General features: G+C 44.7%; 1 protein-coding gene across 1 annotated transcript in view; it reads right to left on the bottom strand.

The window, feature by feature from the left end:
* Positions 1–1,632: 1,632 nt before the first annotated feature.
* Positions 1,633–11,514, bottom strand: part of LOC308089960 (uncharacterized protein) — a 68,792-nt gene continuing 58,910 nt past the window's right edge. Inside the window, exons 19-24 of the mRNA XM_080434952.1 lie at positions 10,759–10,849; positions 6,282–6,517; positions 5,826–5,936; positions 5,463–5,616; positions 3,157–3,255; positions 1,633–3,002 (exon numbers count right to left, since the gene is read on the bottom strand). Of these exons, the coding sequence (XP_080291078.1) occupies positions 2,692–3,002; positions 3,157–3,255; positions 5,463–5,616; positions 5,826–5,936; positions 6,282–6,517; positions 10,759–10,849 (1,002 nt within the window). The 3' untranslated portion in view covers positions 1,633–2,691. The remainder of the gene's footprint in view (positions 3,003–3,156; positions 3,256–5,462; positions 5,617–5,825; positions 5,937–6,281; positions 6,518–10,758; positions 10,850–11,514) is intronic.

The raw sequence follows: 11,514 nt of genomic DNA, 5'->3' as shown, positions 1-11,514 counted from the left end.
ACACACACACACACACACACACACACACACACACACACACACACACACACACACACACACACACACACACACACACACCACCTGTTCCCCTGCGTGTCACCCTGAGAGACACACAGAGAGATAGAGAGAGAGAGAGAGAGAGACAGAGAGAGACAGACAGACAGACAGACAGACAGACAGACAGACAGACAGACACTTCTAGACGGACAAGACAAGACAAGACAGGGTTATTATTATAACTATATTAGTACTATAGTAGTTCATTTGTATAAGTTATAATTGGTATAAGTTAATTATTATACGTTTAATATTATAGTTTATTAGTAGGCTAGAGCAGTGGTTCTCAAGCTGGTTTGACTCAGGTCATCCTGCATGACATTGTTAATGTTCAGAACCGTATGTCATATTACGATACCTCTTTCCCCCTAAGATACAGTTTATGTCACGAGGAACACTTGTGAGAATAGAGAGCAGATCTACAATCTCACAACGCGAATGTGACGCGTTGTGAGCTTGTAGATCTGCTATTTTTGGCGAAGAGATTTGGTATCGACTGAAAAAGAACGCACCAAGTACCGTGCAACTCAGGTCCAGGTCCAAGTCCAAGTACCATGTCTAGAGGGTATATAGGTGGCGATACCCTCTATCAAATTATTCTGCAGCACCAATGGACTTGCATCACGACATCCGCTAGGGTAGCCTCGATCTCCAGGCTTTTATTTTTCATTTTCGCTCAAAAATAAGAGCCTGGACCAGCCTGTTGACGTTCATGGCATAGGAAGTGTTTCATTTCCCCAACCAACCAGAGTGCAGTGGGCGTCGCTCCAAATGTTGTGACATCAGGTCTCTCAATGCTACACATTGGGGAGGGAGGAGGGGCGCGGGGCGGGGACTGACGGACAGATTGATAAACCAATGGGATCCAACGGAAATGTTCTCCAGAGATTTTGAACCCGCCCCTCTATGCCCGATATGAGACACGCTAGGGCAGTCTACCCCTAGGGTGACACAGCACCCACTGTGAGGAACCCTGAGCTACAGCACATTGTAACAACAAGCTTCCTCATTCCTCCCAGGAACTGTCAGCCGTTACCATAGACATACATTGTAATATTTGATTAACAATACATATCAATTAACCAATTACATTGTCACATCACTCCTGAGATCACTTGTATTTCATTTAGAGAGGATTGATCCCTCCAAAAATCATGTTTTTGAATCAAACGATTACATTTTGTGCATTTGTGGCTCCCCCTATGGATCAAAGTGGCAATGCTCTTCCCTCTTCGTTGACACGTGATTACAATTTGGGTTTGATTGGACGTTTCGGTTTGAGATTTTTGCCATTCTTTTGTCAAATACTAACTTTGGAAGCCTATTACGGACGGTATGGACTATCAAAATTCCGCTTATATATGTTTATCACATAGGTCCAGATATCATGTGTACCAATCTTTGTGAGATTTGGACTAAATGTGTAGGAGGAGCAAAAATTGTGTTTTGAAGAAAATGTAAAATGGCGGACAATCTACAGTATACAGACGCAAATGTGGAGAATGTGAAGGAGACTAAACCTCTGTTAGAATGTTGATTGAATACTTTATTAGTCAGAAATGTAAACAGGACAAGGTAGTCAGACATTAAGGCTAAAAGGATAACACAGGAAGCTTGTTTCCATTGTGGCCCTATCATGTATTCAATTCATCAGCATGGCATAAAAATAACACAATAATACATGTCATCAACAATACAAAACACTATACAGTATGTACAAAGGAGAAAAAGGAACGTGTCGGCAGAGAATGACACCTCCTTTCTATGGGGAAAATTGCGTTACCTCTGTGAGCTTTAACTCTTTGCCTGCCACCACGAGACTTCTCATCGGATTCTGCTAAGGCTCAGCCTGCCGTCGTCGAGAAGGACGCGATTTTGGGTTTTCAGTGGTTTTCCACCAGTTGGCGCTGTTGTCAACCGTATGAATGATGCTTTCACTGCCAGATGATGTCAGACCCGGTAAAAAAAAAACGGCTTGTTTACTTCCTGTTTATTTCCTGTGGAAAAATCTCCGTTCCTCTTGCTTAACGGCAAAAACAAGCTGGATGCAAACGGCCACAGCTGTGCAACGGATTGCCCTGTGCGGATAAAAAAAGAAATCCTCTACTACGACAACACAGTGCGTGTGATGAGGCAATGTTCATTTTTCTGAAAATCGAGTTTAGCTTTAAATGCACAAAATATGTCTGCCTGTGTGAGAGCATTCCCCGCTCATATCTTGAGATATACTGTATCTGTCGGACCGATCGATCAACTTCATACTTGTCACAGAGGACGAGAGGGATTATTGTACCGAGTGGGAGGTCAGTCGGAATCAGCGGTTGTCCAGAATCAAAACTCCACAAATGTCTGTGGCTCTGTCTGTATCTGTCTGCCTGTGTCCTTTTTATGTCCATATATGGAGATCTCTGATGTCATGTATGACGTCATAGTCCTGACATCATAGACTGGCCTCCCAGTAGCCCACTATGATAATGTGTACCTCACTAAGTACGACGGGTATTGCATAACCGATGGTCATGTGTTCACTTATGGGTCAACATCCCAGAGATGTGAGATCCTGCTGATCAGATCATTTCTAGTCACCAGACAACATTAGGATCCTTAACAGAAGAGGATTCTATAAATGATAAATCAAGGTTCGTCCAACCCCAGCTCCTGATGAAGGGTGGGGTCCTCTTCGTGAAGAGCAGTGATCATCTTCAGAGATGCTACGTTCCCTTTCCTTCTCACCGTGTCGATTAATTGTCGCGCTCTCTCTTTCCTGTATTTCTCTGCTCTGATCAAGTCCATCTCTTCATCGTTGAGAACGTTCTCATGGAACAGCTTGTCTAGCAGACATCTGATCACGGCCTCTGACACTCGTTCAACGAACTCTGACCGCACAAACCGCAACGTCTCCGCTTCCTGACGTGTCGTCACGTTCGGCTGACTGGGACCGGCGTCTGGAGGAAAAAGAATGTATTGTTTTCAGTTACACTTTATATACATTATTAAAATGTCTGACTGACACAAACTGACTAAATGTCTAACAGACATATTGACTGACAGAGGGACGTTTTATCAAAGTACCTCTTAAACACGCATTGTGTAATGTACCTTTGAGCACGACCTCCGACAATCGTGCAACACACTTTGCCCACTCTTCCTGTCGTGTCGTCGTCGCTGTCGTCACATTTGACTGACTGGGACCGGCATCTGGATGACGTTCAGGGTGAAAAAGAATACAATGTTTTCAGTTACAATTAATTAAATGATAAACTGACTGACTGACTAAATGTAAAAACAAGGTAAACTAGAAAAAGTGCTCCTCGGAGCACAGGTCTCCGCCAGGTCAGGTAGGCTATTGTGGCCTCCTGGTGGCGCTATAATAGGCCAATGTGAAAAGGGTGCCATTTGTTCTTAGGCCTGCACGACAATTGGACCCTGACTGCATTCATGATTTGAGGCATTTTGTTAAAAACACTTGTTTTGCTAAATTAGACCTGCTGGTGGCGCTATAACAGGCCAATGTTAAAAGGGTGGCATTTGTTCCTCAACATAGTGTGATTATGCGTGCAAAGTTTGACCGCAATCGCACAGTGCGTTCATGATTTGCGGAATTTTATTCAAAACAAGCCAATAATGCAAACTTTAGATGTCAATCTTAGCCAATCAGGATAGAATATGAAAAATCAAACACATCCGTCTTGATCACATGACTATAGAGATCATGTGTACCGATTTGCGTGAAATTTGGATAAAATTGGAAGGATTAGTATAAAATAATGTGTTTTATATAAGTCGACCTCCTGGTGGCGCTATAAAAGGCAGATGTGAAAAATGCAGGGCAATGGTTTTTTGTTGACCTCTAGGGAGTGTGCATACAAAGTTTTACACAGAATGGTGCAGTTATAGGTAAAACACGAACAGCCTGTTATAGCGCCACCATGAGGCTGATTGGAAAATTTCACGGAAATTGCATGCTGTGAGGCATTTTGTTCAAAACAGAGCACTCCTGCAAACTTTGGAAGACATTTTTAGCCAATCAGGATGGAATAAGAAAAATCTGAAAGACCCGTTTCGTTTAATGACTTTAGAGATACTGTGTAGCGATTTGCGTGATTTTTGGACAAAATCTGTAGGAGTACTGTCAAAAAATATGTTTTGCAAAAATCGGCCTCCTGGTGGCGCTATTAAAGGGCCATGAGAAATATTTGGGGCAAAGGTTCTGAATTGGCATCCAGGGAGTGTGTGTGCACAGTTTCGCTGCGACTGGGCCAACGGTGCCTGAGATTAGCTGCTCACAGACAGATGGACGGACGGACGGACACACACACACGGACACACGGACGGACAGGGTGAAAAACATACTCTCTCGCCATGCCTTTCGCAACACATCCTGTGACTGATCTAAATGAAAAAATAATTACGTTCACTTTTAACCATGCAATACAGCAATCACACTTAATTAACGTTCACCTTTAACCGTGCAATGCAATAATCACGCGTAACACTTATAACTATGCAATACATGAGAATAAAATGAAATTACCCGCACACCGTCTGCACTTGCACAATAGGAACACTTTTTAGTTAAGCAATGTTTCGGTCACATGGCATCAGATGCCTGATTCAATTCTGAACGTTTCTGTCATATTCCTTTGGTAATTTTTTTGATTTGCGACTGACAATGGTGAAAGATCTTTGTTTTTCGGTTTTTTTTCATATTCAGTCCGATTCCTAAAAGTCAACACTGCTCCTTTTTTTTCTGAATCAGAAGTCACATGACTTTTCTGTTCACTTGGTCACGTGGTGAAAGAAAAGGCAAGAAATAGCCTTAAAAAAAACTGAAAAATAGGATTTTTAAAATGTATTTGTGTTTATTACATTATACTAAGACCCCCAGACCCGACCGACCAACCGATCAAGGTAGGTAGGTAACTACACCTACCTGTAATGATCCCGTGGGGGAAACTCGGCCGTCTTGGCAATTATGTAGTATTATGTTATACAGTACGTATATGTATGAGGAACAACAGCAGAAAAACATTATTTGATCAGTTAATTTTAAGAGCATGGAGGTCTTTGTGTCATCATCAAAGAGAAGTAAGCGGTTATTAAGCAGAGCTTTGTAAAAAATCATTTCTCACCAACCTTTACATACAGTAGACACTGATGAGTAATATAACTAGTAATTCATCTCTCATAATGAATATTTAAGGGTGGTGGTAGCAGTGTGTCTACATTCTCTATGGTCTAGAATGGAGTCAGGTTACCTCAACATGTAGAACATGTTAAAGGATGTTTGATTCATGGTTAAATAGTAAAGTTTGAATCGTCCTCATGTCATTGTCCTTTCTAAAGTATCCACATAAAAAAATAGTTATGATGGGGAAGATAACTTTTAATAATTCTCCATTTACCAATCAGTGGGATTGTATCCGCCCAGACTTGGTTGTTATCAGGTCCCAGTAATTCCAATTTAAATTTCAGTGAGTCTTCTGCACTGAGATCCATCGTCACCATAAATGTTGGATGGTAATTTGGTCCGTAGTTCAGATGATATGTCACAGCCTTCTGAAATCATAGATAATTTTTAGATCACCATATAACTATTGTATTGTATTACTTTAGCAGTGCTAGTAATAGTTGTAGTTGTAGTGATAGTAATTCTAGTACCGGTACTGATAGTGTAAGTGCTAGTGGTAGTAGTAGTAATCACCAGACATTATCATGACTCACGCTGTTTTAACACACTCTATAAACTCTGTTTTAATGTGTGATACCTCAGGTTGTACTTCCTGTGAAGTACTTTGCAGTTTGTAGTCTTGGTATGGGATGAGAGCACAGTTGGAGGTGGTCTCGATCTGTACTTTGTCTTTATGCTGTGACTTCACCTACAATGACATGCAACACAACTTGACCAGATAGTTGAACTAAAAGAAATGTGCTCTCCGCCAGGCCTACCCATAGCTCACAAACTTTGGAAGACCTAGTATTAGTCACATGGAAATGGCATCTGAAAAATTCAACTTATACATATTGATCACATTACTTCAGAGATCTTGTGTACCGGTTTCTGTGAGTTTTGGGCAAAATCTATATGAGTAGTAGCAAAAAGTGTGTTTTGAAGAACACACAAAATGGCAGCCTATATGGGAAGTTACGTCATGATCCAAGGAATACAAGTGTAAACAGATTCAAACTCTCTGAGATGCTACTTAACAGATAACATGTTTTACCTCTTTGAGAGGCACGTTGCTCGGCAGCAGTAATACACTCAGTTTCGGTATCTGACAAGTCGGTGAATGACGGAACAGCAGAACTTGACCAAAGGTTGGTTTGATGTAGTTGTAAATCCTCCACAGGAGTCCAAACAGAGACAGGTGTTTCACATTTACAACCACATGAGTCTTGGTCACTGCCAGTGGTTCTAAGAGCTTCATCCCATCGTCTGTGATGTGGACCACAGCCAGACCTGTGAAAGGTTTTTAAAACATCATAGATTCAATGTCATGGTAAAAAGCTCAAAAGAAACGTGATGTCTTTAACATCATGAATAAACCGAAGACATATTTAACATGACAGTTTAACATATAGACATATTCATGACTCTGTTGTCAGATGCTTCGATCAAATTTTATCCTTTATGGATTTGAACATAAAGGATGTGACAGATTCCCTGCGCAAAAATGTCACAGATCTGCAATTACAAACCCCCCAAGCAGAACGCACTGACTTGTGGGAGTACGAATTAATTAGCTTGTTAGTGAAAGAATGGGGGGGGGGGGGGGGGGCGGGTCCGGGGAGATTGAACGTAGCATATACACCTCCTGGCTTCCGTGCCTACATGAACTATTGCTACGCTGGATTTATGTTAATGTAGTAATGCACTGGGCCATGACTAATACATGCAAACTATTATGTACCGATGGGCCACTGTGTGCTCAGAGCCCCTCAGAAGCCTTCCCAAACGGGAAGGAATCTCGGGTGAACCGGTTGGGAACCGGAGTTATCATGGAGCTGCAGTTGAGCCGGGGGAGAGAAGCGGTGCGCCCGGTGCACCGGGGAGGAGACGGTTTGGACCGGAGCGGGTTGCTGGTGTGTGGAGAGCAACCAGTGGGACCGGAGTAGTCAGGGAACAGAGAGGAGCCAGTGGGACCGGAGTAGTCAGGGAACAGAGAGCAACCAGTGGGACCGGAGTAGTCAGGGAACAGAGAGGAGCCAGTGGGACCGGAGTAGTCAGGGAACAGAGAGCAGCCAGTGGGACCGGAGTAGTCAGGGAACAGAGAGCAGCCAGTGGGACCGGAGTAGTCAGGTAACAGAGAGCAGCCAGTGGGACCGGAGTAGTCAGGGAACAGAGAGGAGCCAGTGGGACCGGAGTAGTCAGGGAACAGAGAGCAGCCAGTGGGACCGGAGTAGTCAGGGAACAGAGAGCAGCCAGTGGGACCGGAGTAGTCAGGGAACAGAGAGCAGCCAGTGGGACCGGAGTAGTCAGGGAACAGAGAGCAGCCAGTGGGACCGGAGTAGTCAGGGAACAGAGAGCAGCCAGTGGGACCGGAGTAGTCAGGGAACAGAGAGCAGCCAGTGGGACCGGAGTAGTCAGGGAACAGAGAGGAGCCAGTGGGACCGGAGTAGTCAGGGAACAGAGAGCAGCCAGTGGGACCGGAGTAGTCAGGGAACAGAGAGCAGCCAGTGGGACCGGAGTAGTCAGGGAACAGAGAGCAGCCAGTGGGACCGGAGTAGTCAGGGAACAGAGAGCAGCCAGTGGGACCGGAGTAGTCAGGGAACAGAGAGCAGCCAGTGGGACCGGAGTAGTCAGGGAACAGAGAGCAGCCAGTGGGACCGGAGTAGTCAGGGAACAGAGAGCAGCCAGTGGGACCGGAGTAGTCAGGGAACAGAGAGCAGCCAGTGGGACCGGAGTAGTCAGGTAACAGAGAGCAGCCAGTGGGACCGGAGTAGTCAGGGAACAGAGAGCAGCCAGTGGGACCGGAGTAGTCAGGTAACAGAGAGCAGCCAGTGGGACCGGAGTAGTCAGGGAACAGAGAGCAGCCAGTGGGACCGGAGTAGTCAGGGAACAGAGAGCAGCCAGTGGGACCGGAGTAGTCAGGTAACAGAGAGCAGCCAGTGGGACCGGAGTAGTCAGGGAACAGAGAGCAGCCAGTGGGACCGGAGTAGTCAGGGAACAGAGAGCAGCCAGTGGGACCGGAGTAGTCAGGTAACAGAGAGCAGCCAGTGGGACCGGAGTAGTCAGGGAACAGAGAGCAGCCAGTGGGACCGGAGTAGTCAGGGAACAGAGAGCAGCCAGTGGGACCGGAGTAGTCAGGTAACAGCTGCGGGAGCCATGGAGGTCCCAGGTGCGCCGGGGAAGAGCCGGCTGGAACCGTGGCGGAGCCGTTATGGAACATGGACCACGAGACAAGAACCGCCGCGACAGAGCCTATTCTGACCAGCAACACCGCGTCATCATCATTCGAGTGCCCTCGAGATCTGCGACACAAGCTGCTTCCACTGGTCTCTGTTGCTCATTGCCACCCCAAGTTCATTCACAGTCAGTCCTGTATCTCTACTCAGAACATCTGGAAATGTGAGTGGTCTGGTTCCTCTTGATGGGCAGGGTAGTCTCCACAGAAGAATATCCGAAATGACCTGGTCTTTTGCTCTGTGACAATGTCCAGCAAAGCGGAGTCTTCTTTGTGCCACAACAACTGAGATGGAGGGTATGCCACCATAAATCTGAGCTTTAGTGGGATGGTTCCTCCATGAAAGGTTCTGGACACGCATGAGGAGTCTTGTGTATGTTCCGTCCAGACGATCCCGTAGCTCCTTATTCATTGTCCATGTTTCGGCACCATACAAAAGGATACTTTCCACACAGGCTTTGAAAAGGTTGATCTTGGTGGTTCTTGAGATGTCTGACTGCCATATTTGATGTAGCTTATTGCAAGCACTCCAGGCCTGACCTTTCCTAGTCAGGAAGTCCTTTCTGCTACTGACTACATACGATCCAAGGTACTTGAAATCCTCACTTTCTTTGATGTCACTGCCGTTTATGGAGCAGATGGTTGGGTGATCAGAGTCTTCATTCAGAAGCAGGCATTCTGTCTTTTTGGCGTTCAGCAAAAGGCCCACTTTGGCTGCTGACACTTCTAGTGATGTTAAAAGCTCTTGAGCCGAGGATATGTGTTCAGCTATCAATGCGATGTCATCCGCGTAGTCAAGGTCAGTCAGCCACTTCTGACTTTGACGACCAGATCTTCTGCCTATTGTGAGACCTTTGGAGGCGATGGTGTCTAAGGCTTGCCTGAGGACGTAGTCAACGACAATGACAAAGAGAAAAGGAGCAAGTGTGTCACCCTGAAGGATGCCTGTGTAGACACACCGCGTAGGAACTGCCAGTTCCACGGAAGAGACGTTCAGAACAGTTCAGATCCGTTCAGAACCGTTCAGAACCGTTCAGAACCGGCTAAGCCGCAGAAGAAACGGTTTAAACCGAAATATAACCATGGCAGGTCCCGGCGTCGGATTTTGATCTCGCTGTCCCTGCAGTTTGACGCTTCAACACGTCATGTTGTTTTCCGAAAACTCAAACTTTTGATAACCTTTCATCGTTGAGGTCTTTTGTGTACGCTGAGCGAGTTTGAGGTGGATCTGACAATCCTCCTAGGAGGAGTTCCTTAATGTACGACCTGTGAAAATGGCATAAAATTCACTGAAACGCCACAATAAATTCTAAATGGCTGACTTCCTGTTGGGTTTAGGTCATGGGTCCAAGAGACATGATACTGTACATGTGTGCACCAATTGTCATACGGTGAAACCGTATTGTGGGGCTTCAACTTTGAAAATTGTGTAGGGGCGCTATTGTGACCACTAATATAATGAATGGCCATATCCTTTCTCTGTGTGTTTTGAAGTCATTTCAGCTGCAATACAAAAATGACCTGTACTGTCAAGGGGCGCTTGAGGGGATTTTCAGTGATGGCTTTCATTTATTTATTTTGGAAGCTTTTGCTACAATGCAGGAATATCTTTATCCAAACACGCTAAAGCTTGGTGGGAAGTAACTAAGTACATTTACTCAAGTAGGCAAATATTGTACACAACAATTATTTGAAAACTGTAGTAGCTACTTTTTTAGAGTTAAATTATTTTTACAAAACGTACATTAACCACTTCAGTCCTGTATGTACTTTGGGTATTTATTTGCAGACGTACAAGCTCACAACGCATTGTGAGCCTGTATATGAACACTGTTATAAATATGAGCATTTGAATGCAGATAAAATAAAAAGCATATTTCATGGTCAGCGATGTTAGCAAGATGGCGGAGGATATATTTGTCGATTTGGGAGGATAAGAGGAGCAATTGTTTTGTCTCACAACAAGACTCAATTGTTTCAGTAGGATGAGTGAAGAGGAGACAAAATAATACTACTACTAATAATACTAATAATATTCATTATTATTATTATTAACAAAATGGCGGTTCGGTTCTTTTGAAAGCTTAAAGCAAAAGCCCGCTGTGATTGGCCAGTAGCAAATGAAATGGCCTGTCCAGAGACACTTTCTCAGAATTGAAAGTAAGTGTTCAGATTTGATTGTTTGTTTCTTTATTCATTTATTTATTGGGGGGTATAACAAAACACAAAACATATGAAAAGGTTCATTTCATGGTGTAGCGCCTTTAATGAAGCCCAGACAGCTCATGAGTCTTACCTGTCTCATCTGGAGGCAGTTCTCTGACACTGCTGGAAGGGAAATACCCCGACTTGCCATTCAAGCTGCCGTACCACCAGCCAGGTCCATGCTGAAGGCACAAGACATAAGGTGCTGTGTATGTATTTTGATGTATTGTTAAAAAAAATCAAGCTTAACAGTTGGACAACATGTTCTGAAAGTACATTTGGAGAGTAACATCTCCAACCATGCGCGTCAATCCCGGGGGGACGGGGGGGTTTCGCCCCCCCCCTAGCTTCAGATTGGACCCCCCCAAGTCAGATTGGATCCCCCCAGACCCCCCCCAAGTAATTTAGAATAATAAATACTTATTTAATAGAATCTGAACCCACTTTTGAAATCATGCACTGCACTCATAAACACGATGTATTTTAAAGGATTTATTTGCCCCCCCCCCCCCCCCGTGTAAATCCCAAAATGGTTTGGTCCGCAGCACCGCCTTCCTTCACTGCACGGGGAAAAAACACTCGCCCCTATTTTTTTCGCCGACCGAGGCCGCCGGATATACCCGGGGCGAGTGTGTTTTGGGACGAGCGTTCTTGTATTCTATCCCGACGACGCAGCAACATGTGGTTTCACCGGTTTGTTTACAAGTAGAATTTGGGAAGAAAATAATCAGGAGCTGAACAACATAATGAGAGGATACAAGAGCTATCTGTGCTAGCTGCAAAGTGTGCATATTTAAGCAAGTATTTTAAAACAGTGAAAGCTACCGAGGAAAAAGAAACAGAAAGT

The sequence above is a fragment of the Gymnoscopelus braueri genome (genome assembly GCF_963280865.1).
Source record: "Gymnoscopelus braueri genome assembly, chromosome: 1".
Classification (NCBI taxonomy): domain Eukaryota; kingdom Metazoa; phylum Chordata; class Actinopteri; order Myctophiformes; family Myctophidae; genus Gymnoscopelus; species Gymnoscopelus braueri.
Note: the sequence above shows the minus strand (reverse complement) of the source record. Positions and strands in the feature narration are given on the sequence as shown.